At 46.7% G+C, this 22,585-nt stretch overlaps 1 protein-coding gene across 2 annotated transcripts in view; it reads left to right on the forward strand.

Moving 5' to 3' along the window:
• USP5 (ubiquitin specific peptidase 5) overlaps positions 1 to 22,585 on the forward strand; it is a 461,221-nt gene that overhangs the window by 226,103 nt on the left and 212,533 nt on the right. For both annotated transcript variants that reach the window (XM_053692844.1, XM_053692845.1), the window contains exons 8-9: positions 1,486 to 1,679; positions 2,839 to 2,910. In XM_053692844.1, the coding sequence (XP_053548819.1) occupies positions 1,486 to 1,679; positions 2,839 to 2,910 (266 nt within the window). The remainder of the gene's footprint in view (positions 1 to 1,485; positions 1,680 to 2,838; positions 2,911 to 22,585) is intronic.

The following is a 22,585-nucleotide window of genomic DNA, read 5'->3' on the forward strand; positions in this document are numbered from 1 at the left end:
AATCAGGTACACTGGGCCGGATTAGCCGCGAGCGTACCTGTTAACTATTTGATAACTTTTAAAAAGTGTCAAATAGAGTCGAAAGTGTATATCTGTAATGACGTAAGCATCAATCTGTGTCGGATTGAGACCGGCGGATCGTATGTTAAGTCACAGATTTCAAGTTTTGCCGGTCTGTAGGGTTTCATAACTAGGTCGGATCAAGCTTGCACACAATTACGCTGCGGAATTCCAGCGTATTTGCGGTTGACGGCTTGATAAATATCCCCCATATTCTATTTCCTCACAAGACACAACAGGGAACGCTCCACCTCCTGTTGATACAAAAGCCTGGGCTTCCATCCGGAGAGGAACCGAAGCTTAACGCCCCCCTTGCTGTTACCATACCTCATGTGTGTTGAGGTATTTAAACGTGAGTTTTCATTTGGCAGTTTTTACTTACTGTTTAGTCTGCATTTTACATACAACACCAGAGAGGATTCTTGTTTCTGTGCGCGCCCTTCCCTCTTCTGTTGTTTTTTATATATATATATATATATATAGCACTCCCTGTTCCCAATCCACAATATTAGGATGCTACCCAGAGTAGTAACAAAAGTCCATAGGGTGCACTCACCATTTGAAAATACAAAGTGTCTTTATTGAGTTAACATTTTCGGGGAGTAACCCCCGTCCTCAGACTCTAGTGAAAAAACTAGTGAAGTGTGCACTTGCCAAATCATTTGTTTTATAGCCAGAGAGCAGCCAGAACGCAGTCGACTATCGCTCTGCAGCGCAGAGCGAGACCCGGAAGTGGGTCTGATGATGATACTGCTCAAACGCCGGCAGCGCACGATCCTGCCCCTGTATATGTGAAAATAAAGAATAATGGTGTTATACATATTCAACATGTTATACATCATGTAATAGAAATCAGTGATCGGGAGCAGTGGGAAAATAATGTAAAAAGTTAAAAATGCTAAGGGCTAAACAGGTAAACAATCAATCGCCTATCGTAGGTACAAGAAATAAGGGGGCGGGACATAAATACAAACAAGCCCGTCCGGTAGTCATGGTTACCAATATAATGGATTTAGCATCTAGATAAGGTAGGACACGATAAATGTAGTATAATCTATATCTAGAGAACTATCATAACCATTAACCATGTGGACCAATGGAAGCTTCAATTGATATTGTAATTACAGATAGATTACTGGCATTTAACGCCTATAGGGAATATGGTACAGTAAATACTATAGATATTACAGTAACTATATATATATATATATATATATATATATATATATATATATATTTGTATATCTGTAATATAGGTGTGTGTGTGTGTGTGTATATACTGTATGTATATATATATATATATATGTGTGTGTGTATATATGTATATATATACACATAGTGTGTATACATACATCCCAGACAAGTGCTTAATTAAATAGTGTCTGTATTTCTTTCCCTAAGTGTATTATTGCTTCTCTTTCATAGACTGACAAGACCATGACAGAGTTGGAGATAGATATGAACCAGCGTATTGGAGAGTGGGAGCTGATCCAGGAATCAGGGGTACAATTACAGCCCTTGTACGGACCTGGCTACACAGGAATGCGCAACCTGGGAAACAGCTGCTACCTCAATTCCACCATGCAGGTCCTATTCAGCATCCAAGCCTTCCAGCGCAAGTGAGAGGCCTGGCCCAGGGCAGATAGGAGGGAGGGATTTTGCTGTAAGCAGGGGTGGGATGCAGGGGGAGGTGGGTTTGGGGCAACAGTAGTTTGAAATGCTGTCTTCTGCATTGCCCTGGTTAAGCTTGATGATGATGAATGTAATAGATGGGGCTTGTTGCCAGTAAGAGTAGCAGATGGGACCCATGGTTTGAGGAGAGTAGCAGATGGGACCCATGGTTTGAGGAGAGTAGCAGATGGGACCCGTGGTCTTGGGGAAAGTAGCAAATGGGGCCCATGGTCGTGGGGAGAGTAGCAAATGGGGCCCATGGTCGTGAGGAGAGTAGCAAATTGGGCCTGTGGTTGTTGGGAGAGTAGCAAATGGGGCCCGTGGTTGTGGGGAGAGTAGCAGATGGGGCCCGTGGTTGTGGGGAGAGTAGCAGATGGGGCCCGTGGTTGTGGGGAGAGTAGCAGATGGGGCCCGTGGTTGTGGGGAGAGTAGCAGATGGGGCCCGTGGTTGTGGGGAGAGTAGCAGATGGGGCCCGTGGTTGTGGGGAGAGTAGCAGATGGGGCCCGTGGTCATGGGGAGAGTAGCAGATGGGGCCCGTGGTCGTGGGGAGAGTAGCAGATGGGGCCCGTGGTCGTGGGTAGAGTAGCAGGATTGGGGCCCTTGGTCATGGGGAGAGTAGCAGATGGGGCCCTTGGTCGTGGGGAGAGTAGCAGATGGGGCCCGTGGTTGTGGGGAGAGTAGCAGATGGGGCCCGTGGTCGTGGGGAGAGTAGCAGATGGGGCCCGTGGTCGTGGGGAGAGTAGCAGGATGGGGCCCGTGGTTGTGGGGAGAGTAGCAGGATGGAGCTCTTGGTCATGGGGAGAATAGCAGGATGGGGCCCGTGGTTGTGGGGAGAGTAGCAGATTGGGGCCCGGTGTCCCGGGCAGAGGATGGACTGGTCCCAAAGCAGTAAAAGAGAGTAGGAACCAAATGGATGTATGCAGCAGGGAGAAAGAGTGGCAGCCAAGAGAGATCCGTAGATATGGTTACACCTTAAGGAAGACTAAAGATCCAATTATAAAGAAAGATGCTAGGGTGCTTGGTTGGAGGAGAATAAAAATAATTACGTTCCTGATGTAGGGATGGATCAATGCTTCAGGAATGATGTGTTGCTTGTGTCCTTGCAGGTATGTGGACTGTATGGAGCAGATATTTCAGAAGGCATCAGGTGACCCAACACAGGATTTCAGCACCCAGGTGTAAGTACAACGTTGGTGATGGTTGGGGTCCTGTTACCATGTCGGGTTATGGTTGGGTTACTGGTACCATGTTGGGTGATGGTTGGGATCTTCATTTCCAGTGATGTTTGAGGTCTTGTTCCCGTGTTGGGTGATGGTTGGGGTCCTGTTACCATGTTGGGTGATTGTTGGGGTCCTGTTACCATGTCATTTGATGGTTGGGGTCCTGTTACCATGTTGGGTGATGGTTGAGGTCCTGTTACCATGTCGGTTGATGGTTGGGGTATTCTTACCATGTCAGGGGATGGTTGGTGTCCTGTTACCATGTTGGGTGATGTTTGGGGTCTTGTTATCATATTCGTTAATGGTTGGAGTCTTTGTTACTATGTCGGGTGATGGTTGGGGTCTTTACCATGTCGGGTGATGGTTGGGGTCCTGTTACCATGTTGGGTGATGGTTGGTGTCCTGTTACAAAGTCGGGTGATGGTTGGCGTCCTCTTACCATGTCAGGTGATGGTTGGGGTCTTTACCATGTTGAGTGATGGTTTGTTTGGGTCTTTACCATGTTGCGGTGATGGTTGGTTGGAGTCTTTACCATGTTGGGTGATCATTGGTATCATCTGGTGATACTTGGCATCCTGTTACCATGTTGGGTGATGGTTGGGATCTGGACACCTTGTCATACATTTGTGTGAGCTGTGTATGTGCTCATCAGTTTCTGGAGGGGCACTCAATACATTTAATGCACCTCCCTCTAATCATGGGTGCTTCTAGGTTACACTGCAGGTATGTGAAGGATAGTTACCGCACATGTGCAAACAGGTCAACACTGTTATGCAGTGAAAGATAGACTTCAACATGGCAGCACCCATGACTAGAGGGTTGTGGGGAATCACCTCAGTACCATGCTTCTAAAATGTATTTAGCGTCCCTTTAACTCAGTGTGAGCAGAACCATTGCTTTGGTTAGCTTTTTCTCATTGGTTGTAAGCAGATTTGCTGGTCTGTTCCTATTCGTAAGCAGATTGGTTGATCTGTGGATGTGTGTGCGCACTTTAGTGACCTTGTTCCCATATGTCGTGAGAAGATTATCAGGTCTGTGTGTATGCTTTGGTGAGCTTGTTCCCATCAGCTGTAAGCAGATTGGCTAGTTGTGGGTGTTTTCGAGCTTTGGTGAGCTTGTTCCCAATACTCTTAAGCAGATTGGCTGGTCTGTTGTTCCCATTAATAAGCAGATTGACTGGTCTGTGGATTTGTGTGCGTTTTGGTGAGCTTGTTCCTATCTGTTGTAAGAAAATTTGCAGGTCTGTGAGCTTGTGCATGCTATTGTTGTGCTTTTTCACATCAGTCGTAAGCAGCTTGGCTGTTCCCATCTGTTGTAGGCAGGTTGGCTGGTCTGTGTGGGTGCTTTGGTGAGCTTGTTCCCATCAGTCATAAGCAAATTGGCTGGTCTGTTCCCATTCGTAAGCAAATGTGGGTGTGTGTGTGCGTGCTTTGAGCTTGTTCGATCCATTGTAAACAGATTGGCTGGTCTGTGTGCCTGCTTTGGTGAGCTTATTCCCAACTCATAAGCAAATTGGCTGGTCTGTTCCCATTTGTAAGCAAATGTGGTTGTGTGCGTGCTTTGAGCTTGTTCGATCCGTTGTAAACAGATTGGCTGGTCTGTGTGTGCGCTTTGGTGAGCTTGTTCCCATCCACTGTAAACAGATTGGCTGGTCTGTGTGCGCTGTAAACAGATTGGCTGGTCTGTGTGCATGCTTTTGTGAGCTTGTTCCCATCAGTCATAAGCAGATTGGCTGGTCTGTGGATGTGTTTGTGCGCTTTGGTGAGCTTGTTCCCATATGTCGTATGAAGATTGGCTGGTCTGTGTATGCTTTGGTGAGCTTGTTCCCATCAGTCGTAAGCAGACTGGCTTGTCTGGGGTGTGCTTTGGTGAGCTTGTTCCCATCCATTGTAAGATTGGCTGTTCTGTGGGTGGGTGCTTTGGTGAGCTTGTTCCCATTGGTCGTAAGTAGATTGGCTGGTCTGTTGTTCCCATTCATAAGCAGATTGGCTTGTCTGTGGATTTGTGTGTGCTCTGGTGAGCTTGTTCTCATTGGTCGTAAGTAGATTAGCTGGTCGGTTGTTCCCATTCATAAGCAGATTGACTGGTCTATGGATTTGTGTGCACTTTGAGCTTGTTCCCATCTGTCGTAAGAAGATTCATTGGTCTGTGGACTTTGTGCTTTTTCCCATCGTTCGTAAGCAAATTGACTGGTCTGTGGGTGTGTGCATGCTTTGATGAGTTTGTTCTCATCCATCGTAAGCAGATTGGCTGTTCTGTGGGTGTATGCTTTGGTGAGCTTGTTCCCATTAGTCGTAAGCAGATTGGCTGGTCTGTTCCCATTCCTAAGTAGATTGGCTGTTCTGTGGATGTGTGTGTGTGTGCTTTGTTGAGCTTGTTCCCATTAGTCGTAAGCAAAATGGCTGGTCTTTTCTTATTTGTAAGCAGATTGGCTGGTCTGTGGGCGTATGCATGCTTTGTTGAGCTTGTTACCATCCGTCCTAAGCAGATTGGCTGGTCACTGGGTGTGTGTGTGCTTTTGTAAGCTTGTTCCCATCGGTCGTAAGCAATATTGTCTGGTCTGTGGGCGTACTTTGGTGAGCTTGTTCCCATCAGTTGTAAGCAGTTTGGCGGGTCTGTGGATTTGTGTGTGCTTTGGTGAGCTTGTTCCCATCTGTCGTAAGAAGATTCGCATGTCTGTGTGGTTGTGCATGCTTTGTTGTTCTTTTTCACATCAGTCGCAAGCAGATTGGCTTGTCTGTTCCCATTCATAAGCAGATTGGCTGGTCTGTAAGTGTGTGCATGCTTTGAACTTGTTCAATCCGTTAACAGATTGGCTGTGACTGGTCTGTGGGCGTTCTTTTGTAAGCTTGTTCCCATCAGCCATAAGTAGATTGGCTGGTCTGTTCCTATTCGTAAACAGATTGGCTGTTCTCTGGGTGTGTGCATACTTTGAGCTTGTTTGATCCGTTGTAAACAGATTGGCTGGTCTGTGGGTGTGCTTTGATGAGCTTTTTCCCATCGGTCGTAAGTAGATTGGCTGGTTTGTTGTTCCCATCAGTCATAAGCAGATTGGCAGGTCTGTTCCCATTCATAAGCAGTTTGGCTGGTCTGTGGGTGTGCTTTGGTGAGCTTGTTCCCATTTGTAAGCAGATTGGCTGGTCTGTGGGCGTGCTTTTGTAAGCTTTTTCCCATTTGTAAGCAAATTGGCTGGTCTGCTCCCATTCGTAAGTAGATTGGCTGATTTGTGGGTGTGCTTTGGTGAGCTTGTTCCCATTCGTAAGCAGATTGGCCGGTCTTTGGGCGTGCTTTTGTAAGCTTTTTCCCATTCGTTAGCAGATTGGCTGGTCTGTTCCCATTCGTAAGCAGATTGGCTGATCTGTGGGTGTGCTTTGGTGAGCTTGTCCCCAACTGTGGTAAGTAGATTGGCTGGTTTGTTGTTCCCATCAGTTATAAGCAGTGTGACTGACTGCCTGGTACCCCGAATGAGTACCTCCGTCAGAACACTTCCCTTGTCCTGGACATACCTTTATCCAGAGCAATAGCTCCTGGTATATCCCTCTTTGACTGCAGTCTAAAGTTATAGAGGTGAACAGAACTGAGGCAACAATCTGAACACAAAAATGAACACTTTATTTAAAAGCAGCACACATTTATACACCCTGACATTCCAGAGTCACAGAGCTTCAGCATACAAATGGAATTGGTTAAACAGTAAAACAAATCTTTGACCAATACATCACACTTCTAAATAATTGTCTATTCGCAGGTAAAAAACAGGTTAACTTATCAACTTAATCAGTTTAACCAGACAGACTCCTGAGACACAATCGGATCTGAAACGTAAATAAAATGCCTCTTATTAGCAAATATAAATACAGCTCTTATTAACTATTACGTCCTTTATGCCCACTTGGTTTATAGAGTCACACTTGCTCCCACAATGGGCACTCACACCCTGTACCCATCCTGTATCTATGGATACAGGGTGACGTGGACATAAGACAGAGTTATAAAAGTACATGGGGTGTCTGGCATATCAAATTCCACATTTCTATGCAGTCTCTGGGTATCCTTAAGCCGATGTACCCCTTGCCCAAAGAGTGTTCCATAACAGGCCCCCAGATCTTGATGACTCACGTCACATATCTCCACCTTCGGAGGAGGAGACCCCAGACAGGTTGATTACAAAGTTAGTCCGTAGATCAATTCCCCCAATGCCCGTATCCACACAGTACCCCAAACAAATTGTCGCGAACAGAACTTCACTAACCCGGCCGACCTCTGCCTCTCTTATAGAACAAACCCGCCGCTGGGGAGAAGTGCCGACTGTCCCTTCTCCCTGGAGTCCTTTAAGTCGCTGGAGAGAAGACAGGGTGGCTGGGGTCACTCCAACATGCTGTTGCGGATCTGGGCCAACTACCCGGCATTCCTGGGGCATACAGGTGGAGACTGTAGTCCCATCCACTTGTACTGGATAGAAAGCCCCCATTGCTTGCGGAGAGAGACCAACATCTCTCTGTCCCAAAGCCAGCTGGGATAGCTGAATGCTCCTCCAGTCCCTCTGCCAGAGTGAGGCTGTCATTTCTGTTTTCTGGGACGCCGGTTAGGGGTGGGCAGAGGCCAACAACACTCTGCCCTGTTGCCTGCTCTAAAGCTGTGTAATCCGCATCTGACACTTCAGAGGAAAAATCAATTAGATCCACAATCTCTGGGTCCTGCTGGGTACATAATAGGGTGACTAGGGTCCCCATGCCCAGGGGGTTGGGTATCTGGGCCGACTTCCCTGCATCCCTGCACTCCAGGTGTGGAGACCACTGTCTCATCCACACCTCCCGTGCCAACATTTGTGGATATTAAGTCCACTAGATACACTGCCTCTGAAGTAAATAAAGGACCACTTTCTAGCAGTTCTAGGTAATCCACCTCAAGGTACTATTCCTGGTAGATAAGCCATGTCAGTTCAGGCTCCAAGACAAGTGCTTCCGATGGCTGTAACAACTCCGGCCCCTTGCTTTGAATGTCCCAGAATCGATATCCCTTGGGACTGCCAAAGTCAACTTTCTCCTCAAATGCTTCCCATAATAAGCCGGAGTCGCTAAAGTCTTCACCCTCTGGGGAATAGTGCGTTTCTGCCCTCGACTGCCATCTATCTGCAAACCAATATAATCCTCTGTACCGATCCTCAAGCTCGACCTCTCTTTGCACCAGACACTTCAGTTCGGCTATCCCCTCACCTCTGGGTTGTCCTCTCAGTAAGCAGAGCCGCAAGTTTACCTGGTCCCTGAAGCGCTGTTTTGGGGACGGCAGGACTTTGCCTCTGCAGCCATACCAATTCTCCAGTGCATCTTCCCACATCTCTAGCCGAATCAGGGCTCTCCATTCCAGGCACATCTCCTCTGGAACTGGCCCTCCTAGCACAACAAGGGTGACTTTGACTTGCCGCTCAAAGTTCCATAGATTTTGGGCAGTCTAGTTAACATAATCACACAGGAACACAATCAGTTTAACCAGACAGACTCCTGAGACACAATCAGATCTGAAACGTAATTAAAACGCCTCTTATTAGAAAATATAAAAACAGCTCTTATTAACTATTAAGTCCTTTATGCCCACTTGGTTTATAGAGTCACAATTGCTCCCACAAGGGGCACTCACACCCTCTACCCATCCTGTATCTATGAAAGTTATGAAAGTACATGGGGTGTCTGGCATATAAAATTCCACATTTCCATGCAGTCTCTGGGTATCCTTAAGCCCATGTACCCCCTCCCCAAAGAGTGTTCCATAACAGGCCCCAGATCATGGTTACTCACGTCACAAGCAGGTTGGCTGGTCTGTGGGCGTGCTTTGGTGAGCTTGTTTCCATAGGTCGTAGCAGATTGGCTGGTCTGTTGTTCCTAATTGTAAGCAGATTGGCTGGTCTGTGGATATGTGTGTGTGCGCTTTAGTAAACTTGTTCCCATATGTCATAAGAAGATTGACTGTTCTGTGGGTGTGTCCGTGCTTTGGTGAGCTTGTTCCCATCCATCGTAAGATTGGCTGGTCTGTGGGCATGCTTTGGTAAGCTTGTTCCCATTGGCTGAAAGCAGATTGGCTGGTCTGTTGTTCCCATTCATGGATTTGTGTCTGCTCTGGTGAGCTTGTTCCCATTGGTCGTAAGTAGATTGGCTGGTCTGTTGTTCCCATTCGTGAGCAGATTGACTGCTCTGTGGATTTGTGTGTGCTCTAGTGAGCTTGTTACCATCGGTCATAAGTAGACTGGCTGGTCTGTTGTTCGTAAGCAGATCGGCTGGTTATGGATTTGTGTGTGCTTTGATGAGCTTATTCCCATCTGTCGTAAAAAGATTTGCTGGTCTGTGGGCTTATTCAATCTTTGTTGTGCTTTTTCCATTCGGTCGTAAGCAAATTGGCTGTTCCTTTGAGTGTGCGCTGTGGTGAGCGTGCTCCCATCAGTTGTAAGCAGATTGGCTGGTCTGTGGGCATGTGCATGCTTTGTTGTGTTTGTGTGTGTGTGTAATAAAATGAGTTTAATTAACAACAGAATTAAGTAGAGTTTGCCTTCTAAGAATAAGTAAATACAAAACAGTTCCAGTATTAGGCAAAAGTCTAAGGATAATATTCACTTGAAATATGGTTACTTGTGTCACTGAATTAACCACAACAGAAAGCTTAAAGGGTTAACTCTGTGACTTGCTATTTGCCCAAGCTGCAGACTGTGTGTGGAAACATAAACAGATAACACACAGTAGTCTGGCAGGCAGAGAGTGAATATAACAGAAATATGCAGTAAAGTAAATTGTACTCACAGCTCCCATGCAGCACGGAAGGTACTAAACACACAGACCGCAGTAAGATAGCAGGCAGCTGGTAGTCCTGGTTTGGTCACAGGGGAGAGGAGTTTGTTTGTACCTGGAAAACCTCAGTGTGGTGCAAAGAAGGAGAAACTGAGGTAAGGAGGTTTGTCTGTGTGAGAGCCACGCTCTCGTCTGTAGCTGATGACGTCAGCAGGAAGCACAGTAGTTGAGATACTGACAGGAGCAAGCAGCGTTAGTGAGAGCTGAGAATTGGTCAGACGTAACAACAAGGAAATTCCTTAGGAGGTTGGTCTGCAATAATCCAGCAATGTGATGTCTGGGAGGCGGCCTTAAATAGGGGAGAATAGCCAGGCTTAAAGGAACAGCACAAGTAAGTAATCATAAGCCACAACACCTTACAGTGTGCTTGCTTTTGGTGAGCTTCTTCCATTCGGTAGTAAGCAGATTGGCTGGTCTCTGGGCGTGTTTGGTGAGTTTGTTCCCATATAACATAAGCAGATAGACTGGTTTGTGATCTTTGTGTGTGCGCTTTGGTGAACTTGTTCCTATCAGTCGTAAGCAGATTGGCTGATCTGTGGGCATGCTTTGGTGAGATTGCTCCCATCGGTTGTAAGCAGATAGGCTGGTGGGTGTGCTTTGGTGAGCTTGTTCTCATCGGTTGTAAGCAGATTGGCTGGTTTGTGGGCATGTACATGCTTTGGTGAGCTTGTTCTAATAGGTTGTAAACAGATTGGCTGGTCTGTGGATGTGTGTGTGCTTTGATGAACTTGTTCCTATTAGTCGTAAGCAGATTAGATGGTCTGTGGGTGTGTGCATGCTTTGGTGAGCGTGTTCCCATCGGTCGTAAGCAGATTAGATGGTCTGTGGGTGTGTGCGTGCTTTGTTGAGCGTGTTCCCATCGGTCGTAAGCAGTTTGGATGGTTTGTTCCCATTCATAAGCAGATTTGCTGGTCTGTGGTTGTGCTTTGCTGAGCTTGTTCTCATCCATTTTAAGCAGATTGGCTCGTTTGTCACTGTGTGCATGCTTTGGTGAGCTTGTTCTCATCGGTAGTAAGCAGATTGGCTGGTCTGTTGCCGTGTGCGTGCTTTAGTGAGGTTGTTCTCATCGGTTTTAAGCATGTTGGCTGGTGTTTTGCTGTGTACATGCTTTGGTGAGCTTGTTCCCTTTAGTCGTAAACAGAGTGGCTGGTTTCTTTTTCAAGACATGATGAGTCCACAGATCATCTTCATTACTAATGGGATATTCACCTCCTGGTCAGCAGGAGGTGGCAAAGGGCACCACAGCAGAGCTGTTAAATAGCTCCTCCCTTCCCTCCCACTCCAGTCATTCTCTTTGCCTACGTTACTGCTAGGATATGTCAGGGTGGCTGAGCGGTCTAAAGTGCTGCGTTCAGGTTGCAGTCTCCTCTGGAGGTGTGGGTTCGTATCCCACTTCTGACAGGGAAGTTGCATTATTAAACAATAACATAAATAAAAGGGTTCCGTTTTAAAAATTAAAGAAACAGTAACTTTTTTTTTTTTTTTATAACAATGTTTTTATTGTAATTTCTGCATTGCATTACAAAGAAGAAAGTATACAGTTTACAGAAAACCGTCCATGCAGAGTTCATACAATATTAGAAATAAAACATTTATCACAACAACAAATAATTAACCATGTTCCACAAGTTGCTATTCGCTTTTGTCTTTGAACCCATTGTCTTTAATACCCATTCTATCATGACCCGCAGTGCTATCTCTTTACTTTATATATCTCTCTCTACTCATATTCTAGTAAAAAAAATTTTTTAATGGGTTAATTTTTATTTGTTTATTCCCACATATGTGAGCAAGAGTGGTCCAAGAAACCTTTCAAAGTGTCCCCTCAGGGTTTGAATTGAATGTGGAATTTCCTATAACCTTCTCTTCCCCTATGTTGTGAGAGAACTTTAATATAGGAATAAAATAAATAAAAAAAAATTCCACAAGTGTCCAAAAAATGTTATAGCCTACACATGCAGTGCCCTGCGCTTCCTCTCATACTCCATCTGGAGTTACTTGGCAGGACATTGTTTCCTAAGATCATTGAAGCGATTTCTGATGCTTTGTTTGTTTTTTCCCATGTTACAGGGAAAACACTTGAGGAAATGTATGTAATCAGTGAATGTTGCTGATATAGCAGTAGCTATTCCGAATTTTCTTTCCTGAAGTGGAGGATACTTCGGTAGTTTATAAGGGAGAATTCTCAGACTCTGTGTATTTCCTTTATTTTATGCTGAGGTGGTTTCTTTCAGTTTAAGCTTGCACAACTCCAATGTGGGAGAGACCAGGCATTCCCTTTTCTCCTTCTCCTATTTTTAAGAAGATGTTTCCCATTGCTGACTCTTTCAAAGAGGCTTGGCAAACAGTTCCTAAGGTGGAAGGGGTGGTTTCCACCTTAGCCAAGAGGACTACTATTCCCATAGAGGATAGTTGTGCCTTCAAAGATCCTATGGACAAGAAGTTAGAAGATTTATGTTCACCAGGGTCTGCAATGGCAACCAGCGGCGTGCATTGCTACCGTCAATAGTGCGGCAGCATATTGGTTTGATGCGCTGTCTGAATCTCTCAGAACGGCGTTTTCCTTAGAGGAGACTCAAGACAGGATAAAAGCTCTGAAACTAGCTAACACTTTTATTACGGACGTTTCCCTTCAAATTATTAAGCTGGGAGCTAAGATTTCTGGTTTCTCTATTCTTGCCCGCTGAGCCTTATGGTTAAAACCTTGGTCTGCGGATGTGTCTTCTAAGTTTAAACTTCTAATTATTCCTTACAAGGGGAAGACCTTGTTTGGACCTGGCCTAAAATAAATTATCTCTGATAGCACGGGAGGTAAGGGTCATCTCCTTCCTCAGGATAAGAGAAACAAACAAAAAGGACAGAGTAATTTTCGTTCCTTTCGAAATTTCAAGGGAAATTCTTCCTCTTCTAAGCAGGAACAATCTAAGCCTACATGGAGGCTCAACCAGTCTTGGAATAAGAGTAAACAATCCAAGAAGCCTGCTTTTGAATCCAAGACGGCATGAAGGGCATGCCCCTGATCCGGGATCGGATCTGGTAGGGGGCAGACTTTCCTTTTTTGTTTGAGCTTGGGTGCGGGATGTTCAGGATCCCTGGGCAATAGAAATAGTGTCTCAGGGATACAAATTGGAGTTCAAAAGTTTTCCTCCCAGAGGCAGGATTCTGCTTTCAAGATTATCTGCAAGACAAAGAGAGAGGCGTTCTTACATTGTGTAGAAGACCTCTCCGCCCTGGGAGCGATTGTTCCCGTTCCAGTACAGGAACAGGGTCAGAGTTTTTATTCCAATCTGTTTGTGGTTCCCAAAAAGGAGGGAACCTTCAGACCAATTTTAGACCTCAAGAGTCTAAACAAATTTCTAAGAGTTCCGTCCATCAAGATGGAAACTATTTGTTCCATTCTCCCATTGATCTAGGGGTGTGAATTTATGACAACAGTGGATTTAAAGGATGCGTATCTACATGTTCCTATTCACAGGGATCATCACAAGTTCCTAAGGTTTGTCTTCCAGGACAAACACTTACAGTTTGTGGCTCTTCCTTTCGGTCTGGCCACGGCTCCCAGAATCTTTACAAAGGTTCTGGGGTCTCTGCTGGCGGTACTTCGGCCATGGAGCATTGCAGTGGCGCCCTATTTGGACGACATCTTAGTCCAGATGCCATCCTTACAGCAAGCAAGATCCCATACCAACATGGTGTTATCTTTCCTGAGAACTCACGGGTGGAAGGTAAATTTGGAAAAGAGTTCCTTAATCCCAAATACAAGGGTAACTTGGGAACCATAATAGATTCCCTATCTCTGTGGATTTTTCTGACAGAAGTCAGGAAATCAAAGATTATCGATACTTGTCTAGTTTTTCAGTCCACTCCACGGCCGTCAGTGGCCCAGTGCATGGAGGTAATCGGGCTGATAGTGGCGACAATGGACATCATCCTGTTTGCGCGGTTCCACCTCAGACCTCTGCAGTTAAACATGCTCAGGCAATGGATGGAGATTATACAGACTTGTCTCCTCGAATAACCCTGGAGCAGGAGACAAAGGGCTCTCTTCGATGGTGGTTGTCTCTGGATCATCTCTCTCAGGGAACCTGCTTTCGCAGACCATCCTGGGTGATTGTGACAACAGATGCCAGCCTTCTAGGATGGGGAGCTGTCTGGGGCTCCCTAAAGGCTCAGGGAGTTTTGGACTCAGTCGGAGTCTGTTCTGCCCATAAACATTCTGGAGCTGAGAGCAATCCTCAATGCTCTTCTGGCCTGGCCCCAGTTGGCCTCGGCCCGGTTTATCAGATTTCAGCCGGACAACATAACGTCAGTAGCTTACATCAATCATCAGGGAGGAACGAAGAGGTAACCAAGATAATTCAGTGGGCGGAGGCCCATTCTTGCTGCCTGTCGGTGATCCACATCCCAGGGGTGGACAACTGGGAGGCGGACTTCCTGAGCAGACAGACTTTTCATCCGGGGGAATGGGAACTCCATCCGGAAGTGTTCTCAAGTCTGATTCTCAAGTGGGCAGCCGGAATTAGATCTCATGGCACCTCGACGGAATGCCAAGCTCCCAAGATACGGGTCGAGGTCCAGGGATCCCCAGGCGGAGCTGATAGATGCTCTGGCGGTTCATTGGGCCTTCAGTCTAGGATACCAATTTCCTCCGTTTGTGCTTCTTCCTCGGGTCATTGCTCGAATCAAGCAGGAGAGGGTGTCGGTGATCCTCATTGCTCCGGCTTGGCTTCACAGGATTTGGTATGGAGATCTGGTGGACATGTCATCCCTTCCACCTTGGAGACTTCCATTGAGGAAGAACCTTCTAATTCAAGGGCCCTTCCTTCACCCAAATCTAGTTTCTCTGAAGCTACTGCTTGGAGATTGAACGCTTAATTTTGTCCCAGCGGGGGTTTTCTGACTCGGTCATAGAGACCATGATTCAGGCTCGTAAGCCTGTAACTAGAAAGATTTACCATAAGATATGGCGTAAATATTTCTATTGGTGTGAATCCAGGGGCTACTCATGGAGTAGTGTTAGGATTCCTAGAATTTTGTCTTTTCTTCAAGAAGGGTTGGAGAAAGGTTTATCGACAAGTTCCCTAAAGGGTAAAATTTCGGCTTTGTCTATTTTGTTACACAAACATCTGGCAGATGTCCCAGATGTTCAATCTTTTTCTCAGGCCTAGGTTAGGATCTGGCCTGTGTTTAAAACAGTTACTCCTCCTTGGAGTCTTACTTTAGTTCTCAAAGTTCTTCAAGGGGCTCCGTTTTAGCCTATGCATTCCTTAGACATTAAGTGGTTATCTTGGAAAGTTTTGTTTCTTCTTGCTATTTCTTCTGCTCTGAGAGTGTCAGAACTCTTGGCATTGCAGTATGAGTCTCCTTATTTTCATTCAGATAAGGTAGTTTTACGTACCAAGTTAGGATTTCTTCTTAAGGTTGTTTCTGATCGGAACATTAATCAAGAGATTGTGGTTCCTTCTTTGTGTCCTAATCCTTCTTCTCAGAAGGAACGTCTTCTACATAATTTGGCGTGGTCCGTGCTTTAAAGTTTTACTTGCAGGCGACTAAGGACTTTCGTCAGTCGTTTTCTCTGTTTGTTATTTTCTCAGTAAATCATAAGGGACAGAAAGCTACTTCTTTCTTTTTGGCTGAGGAGTATCATTCGTCTTGCATATGAGACTGCTGGACATCAGCCTCCTGAGAGTTACGGCTCATTCCACGAGGGCTGTTGCTTCTTCATGGGCATTCAAAAATGAAGCTTCTGTGGAACAGATTTGCAAGGCTGCAACTTGGTCCTCTCTGCACACTTTTTAAAAATTCTACAAATTTGACTCTTTTCCCTCGGCTGAGGCCGCTTTTGGGAGAAAGGTTCTTCAAACAGTGGTGCCTTCCGTTTAGGTGCCCTGTCTTGTCCCTCCTGTATCATCTGTGTACTCTAGCTTGGGTATTGGATCCCATTAGTAATTAAGATGATCCGTAGACTCATCGTGTCTTAAAAAATAAAATAAAATTTATGCTTACCTGATAAATTTATTTCTTTTTTGACACGATGAGTCCACAGCCTGCCCTGTTCTTGCAAGACAGGTTGTTGGTTATTTTAAACTTCAGACACCTCTGCACCTTGGCTTTTCCTTTCTTTCCTTAACTTCGGTCGAATAACTGGAGTGGGAGGGAAGGGAGGAGCTATTTAACAGCTTTGCTGTGGTGCTCTTTGCCGCCTCCTGCTGACCAGGAGGTGAATATCCCATTAGTAATTAAGATGATCCGTGGACTCATCGTGTCAAAAAAGAAATACATTTATCAGGTAAGCATACATTTTCTTTTTTGGGCGTGCTTTGCTAATCTTGTTCCCATTGTTTGTTAGCAAATTGGCTAGTCTGTGGGCGTGCTTTTGTGAGCTTGTTCCCATCAGTCGTAAGCAGATTGGCTGGTCTGTGGGCGTGCTTTGGTGAGCTTGTTCCCATCAGTCGTAAGCAGATTGGCTGGTCTGTGGGCGTGCTTTGGTGATCTTGTTCCCATCAGTCATAAGCAGATTGGCTGGTCTGTAGTTGCGTGCTTTGCTAAGCTTGTTCCCATCGTTTGTTAGCAGATTGGCTGGTCTGTGGGCGTGCTTTGGTGAACTTGTTCCCATCAGTCATAAGCAGATTGGCTGGTCTGTGGGTGTGCTTTGCTAAGCTTGTTCCCATCAGTCATAAGCAGATTGTCTGGTCTGTGGGCGTGCTTTGGTGAGCTTGTTCCCATCAGTCGTAAGCAGATTGGCTGGTCTGTGGGCGTGCTTTGTTGAGCTTGTTCCCATCAGTCGTAAGCAGATTGGCTGGTCTGTGGCCATGCTTTGGTGAGCTTGTTCCCATCAGTCGTATGCAGATTGGCTGGTCTGTGGGTGTGCTTTGCTAAGCTTGTTCCCATCAGTCATAAGCAGATTGGCTGGTCTGTGGGCGTGCTTTGGTGAGCTTGTTCCCATCAGTCGTATGCAGATTGGCTGGTCTGTGGGCGTGCTTTGGTGAGCTTGTTCCCATCAGTCGTAAGCAGATTGGCTGGTCTGTGGGCGTGCTTTGGTGAGCTTGTTCCCATCAGTCGTATGCAGATTGGCTGGTCTGTGGGCGTGCTTTGGTGAGCTTGTTCCCATCAGTCGTATGCAGATTGGCTGGTCTGTGGGCGTGCTTTGGTGAGCTTGTTCCCATCAGTCGTATGCAGATTGGCTGGTCTGTGGGTGTGCTTTGCTAAGCTTGTTCCCATCAGTCATAAGCAGATTGGCTGGTCTGTGGGCGTGCTTTGGTGAACTTGTTCCCATCAGTCATAAGCAGATTGGCTGGTCTGTGGGTGTGCTTTGCTAAGCTTGTTCCCATCAGTCATAAGCAGATTGTCTGGTCTGTGGGCGTGCTTTGGTGAGCTTGTTCCCATCAGTCGTATGCAGATTGGCTGGTCTGTGGGTGTGCTTTGCTAAGCTTGTTCCCATCAGTCATAAGCAGATTGGCTGGTCTGTGGGCGTGCTTTGGTGAGCTTGTTCCCATCAGTCGTAAGCAGATTGGCTGGTCTGTGGGTGTGCTTTGCTAAGCTTGTTCCCATCAGTCATAAGCAGATTGGCTGGTCTGTGGGCGTGCTTTGGTTAGCTTGTTCCCATCAGTCGTATGCAGATTGGCTGGTCTGTGGGCGTGTTTAAGCCTATCTCTAGAAAACAAAAATTTACCAACCTGCCAACAGTTAAAGCGACAGTAGTAAGTAGATGTGGGAACATAAATACATTTGAGTGTAAAAGAGGTCCCTTTTGTTTGGTTGGCCTTGAGTCTGTCATAGTCAGAAGTGCAGGAAATTCCTAAACCACATAATTAGGAGACCTTAATCCATGGTTGTAAAAGAGAAATGTGCACTTAGACTATAACCCGTACTTAGACAGTGACAGTGAGCATGTAGTGTTTGGGGGTAGGTCTCTCAGTGACAGTGAGCATGTAGTGTATGGGGGTATGTCTCACAGTGACAGTGAGCATGTAGTGTATTGGGGTATGTTACACAGTGGCAGTGAGCATGTAGTGTATGGGGGTATGTCTCACAGTGACAGTGAGCATGTAGTGTATGGGGGTAAGTTACACAGTGGCAGTGAGCATGTAGTGTATGGGGGTACATTACATAGTGACAGTGAGCATGTAGTGTATGGGGGTACGTTACACAGTGACAGTGAGCATGTAGTGTATGGGGGTACGTTACACAGTGACAGTGAGCATGTAGTGTATGGGGGTATGTCTCACAGTGACAGTGGGCATGTAGTGTATGGGTGTACGTCTCACAGTGACAGTGAGCATGTAGTGTATGGGGGTACGTTACACAGTGACAGTGAGCATGTAGTGTATGGGGGTACGTTATACAGTGACAGTGAGCATGTAGTGTATGGGGGTATGTCTCACAGTGACAGTGGGCATGTAGTGTATGGGTGTACGTCTCACAGTGACAGTGAGTATGTAGTGTATGGGGGTACGTCTCACAGTGACAGTGGGCATGTAGTGTATGGGGGTACGTTATACAGTGACAGTGAGCATGTAGTGTATGGGGGTATGTCTCACAGTGACAGTGGGCATGTAGTGTATGGGTGTACGTCTCACAGTGACAGTGAGCATGTAGTGTATGGGGATACGTTACACAGTGACAGTGAGCATGTAGTGTATGGGGGTATTTCTCACAGTGACAGTGAGCATGTAGTGTATGGGGGTACGTCTCATAGTGACAGTGAGCATGTAGTGTATGGGGGTACGTTACACAGTGACAGTGAGCATGTAGTGTATGGGGGTACGTTACACAGTGACAGTGAGCATGTAGTGTATGGGGGTAAGTTACACAGTGACAGTGAGTATGTAGTGTATGGGGGTACGTCTCACAGTGAGTATGTAGTGTATGAGGATACGTTGCACAGTGACAGTGAGCATGTAGTGTATGGGGGTACGTTACACAGTGACAGTGAGCATGTAGTGTATGGGGGTACGTTACACAGTGACAGTGAGCATGTAGTGTATGGGGGTACGTTACACAGTGACAGTGAGCATGTAGTGTATGGGGGTACGTTACACAGTGACAGTGAGCATGTAGTGTATGGGGGTACGTCTCGCAGTGACAGTGAGCATGTAGTGTATGGGGGTACATTACACAGTGACATTGAGCATTTAGTGTATGGGGGTACATTACACAGTGACAGTGAGCATGTAGTGTATGGGGGTACGTCTCACAGTGAGCATGTAGTATATGGGGGTACACCTCATAGTGACAGTGAGCATGTAGTGTATGGGGGTACACCTCATAGTGACAGTGAGCATGTAGTGTATGGGGGTACGTCTCACAGTGACAGTGAGTATGTAGTGTTTGGGGGTACGTCTCACAGTGACAGTGAGCATGTAGTGTATGGGGAGACGTTACACAGTGACAGTGAGCATGTAGTGTATGGGGATACGTCTCACAGTGACAGTGAGCATGTAGTGTATGGGGGTACGTCTCACAGTGACAGTGAGCATGTAGTGTATAGGGGTACGTCTCACAGTGACAGTGAGCATGTAGTGTATGGGGGTACACCTCATAGTGACAGTGAGCATGTAGTGTATGGGGGTACATCTCATAGTGACAGTGAGCATGTAGTGTATGGGGGTACACCTCATAGTGACAGTGAGCATGTAGTGTATGGGGGTACGTCTCACAGTGACAGTGAGTATGTAGTGTTTGGGGGTATGTCTCACAGTGACAGTGAGCATGTAGTGTATGGGGATACGTTACACAGTGACAGTGAGCATGTAGTGTATGGGGATACATTACACAGTGACAGTGAGCATGTAGTGTATGGGGGTACGTCTCTCAGTGACAGTGAGTATGTAGTGTATGTGGGTACATCTCACAGTGACAGTGAGCATGTTGTGTATGTGGGTACGTTACACAGTGACAGTGAGCATGTAGTGTATGGGGATACGTCTCACAATGACAGTGAGCATGTAGTGTATGGGGGTACGTCTCACAGTGACAGTGAGCATGTAGTGTATGGGGGTACGTCTCACAGTGACAGTGAGCATGTAGTGTATGGGGATACGTCTCACGGTGACAGTGAGCATGTAGTGTATGGGGGTACGTCTCACAGTGACAGTGAGCATGTAGTGTATGGGGAGACGTTACATAGTGACAGTGAGCATGTAGTGTATGGGGGTACGTTACACAGTGACAGTGAGCATGTAGTGTATGGGGGTACGTCTCACAGTGAGCATGTAGTGTATGGGGGTACGTTACACAGTGACAGTGAGCATGTAGTGTATGGGGGTACGTCTCACAGTGACAGTGAGCATGTAGTGTATGGGGGTACGTCTCATAGTGACAGTGAGCATGTAGTGTATGGGGGTACGTCCCACATTGATAGTGAGCATGTTGTTTAGTGTAAGGGGGTACGTTACACAGCGACAGTGAGCATGTAGTGTATGGGGGTACGTCTCACAGTGACAGTGAGTATGTAGTGTATGGGGGTACGTCTCACAGTGACAGTGAGCATGTAGTGTATGGGGGTACGTTACACAGTGACAGTGGCCATGTAGTGTATGGGGATACGTTACACAGTGACAGTGGGCATGTAGTGTATGGGGATACGTTACACAGTGACAGTGAGCATGTAGTGTATGGGGGTATGGGGGGTACGTTACACATTGATAGTGAGCATGTAGTGTATGGGGGTACGTCTCACATGGATAGTGAGCATGTAGTGTAGTGTATGGGGGTACGTCTTACAGTGACAGTGGGCATGTAGTGTATGGGGGTAAGTCTCACAGTGACAGTGAGTAAGTAGTGTATAGGGGTACATTACACAGTGACAGTGAGTATGTAGTGTATGGGGGTACGTCTCACAGTGACAATGAGCATGTAGTGTATGGGGGTACATCTCACAGTGACAGTGAACATGTAGTGTTTGGGGGTACATCTCACAGTGACAGTGGGCATGTAGTGTATGGGGGTACGTCTCACAGTGACAGTGGGCATATAGTGTTTGGGGGTACGTCTCACAGTGACAGTGAGTATGTAGTGTATGGGGGTACGTCCCACATTGCTAGTGAGCATGTAGTGTATGGGGGTACGTCCCACATTGCTAGTGAGCATGTAGTGTATGGGGGTACGTCTCACAGTGACAGTGGGCATGTAGTGTATGGGGGTACGTCTCATAGTGACAGTGAGCATGTCGTGTATGGGGGTACGTTACACAGTGACAGTGAGCATGTAGTGTATGGGGGTACGTCTCACAGTGACAGTGAGTATGTAATGTATGGGGGTACGTCCCACATTGCTAGCGAGCATGTAGTGTATGGGGGTACGTCCCACATTGCTAGTGAGCATGTAGTGTATGGGGGTACGTCTCACAGTGACAGTGGGCATGTAGTTTATGGGGGTACGTCTCATAGTGACAGTGAGCATGTCGTGTATGGGGGTACGTTACACAGTGACAGTGAGCATGTAGTGTATGGGGGTACGTCTCACAGTGACAGTGGGCATATAGTGTTTGGGGGTACGTCTCACAGTGACAGTATGTAGTGTATGGGGATACGTCCCACATTGGTAATGAGCATGTAGTGTATGGGGGTATGTCTCACAGTGACAGTGGGCATGTAGTGTTTGGGGTACGTCTCACAGTGACAGTGGTCATGTAGTGTATGGGTGTACGTCCCACATTGATAGTGAGCATGTAGTGTTTGGGGGTACGTCTCACAGTGACAGTGGGCATGTAGTGTATGGGGGTACGTTACACAGTGACAGTGAGCATGTAGTGTATGGGGGTACGTTACACAGTGACAGTGAGCATGTAGTGTATGGGGGTACGTTACACAGTGACAGTGGGCATGTAGTGTTTGGGGGTACATCTCACAGTGACAGTGGGCATGTAGTGTATAGGGGTACGTCTCACAGTGACAGTGGGCATGTAATGTATGGGGGTACGTCTCACAGTGACAGTGGGCATGTAGTGTATGGGGGTACGTCTCACAGTGACAGTGAGCATGTAGTGTATGGGGGTACGTCTCACAGTGACAGTGAGTATGTAGTGTATGGGGGTACGTTACACAGTGACAGTGAGCATGTAGTGTATGGGGATACGTTACACAGTGACAGTGGGCATGTAGTGTATGGGGGTACGTTACACAGTGTCTTTGGGCATGTAGTATATGTGGGTATGTCTCACAGTGACAGTGGGCATGTAGTGTTTGGGGGTATGTCTCACAGTGACTTTGGGCATGTAGTATATGTGGGTACGTCTCACAGTGACAGTGGGCATGTAGTGTTTGGGGGTATGTCTCACAGTGACAGTGGGCATGTAGTGTTTGGGGGTACATCTCACAGTGACAGTGGGCATGTAGTGTATGGGGGTACATCCCACATTGATAGTCAGCATGTAGTGTTTGGGGGTACGTCTCACAGTGACAGTGGGCATGTAGTGTATGGGGGTACGTCCCACATTGATAGTGAGCATGTAGTGTATGGGGGTACGTCCCACAGTGATAGTGAGCATGTAGTGTATGGGGGTACGTCCCACATTGATAGTGAGCATGTAGTGTATGGGGGTACGTCCCACATTGATAGTGAGCAGGTAGTGTATGGGGGTACATTACACAGTGACAGTCAACATGTCGTGTTTGGGGGTACGTCTCACAGTGACAGTGGGCATGTAGTGTATGGGGGTATGTTACACAGTGACAGTGGGCATGTAGTGTTTGGGGGTACGTCTCACATTGACAGTGAGTATGTAGTGTATGGGGGTACATTACACAGTGACAGTGAGCATGTAGTGTATGGGGGTACGTCTCACAGTGACAGTG

Source organism: Bombina bombina, chromosome 9, assembly GCF_027579735.1.
Source record: "Bombina bombina isolate aBomBom1 chromosome 9, aBomBom1.pri, whole genome shotgun sequence".
Classification (NCBI taxonomy): Eukaryota; Metazoa; Chordata; class Amphibia; order Anura; family Bombinatoridae; genus Bombina; species Bombina bombina.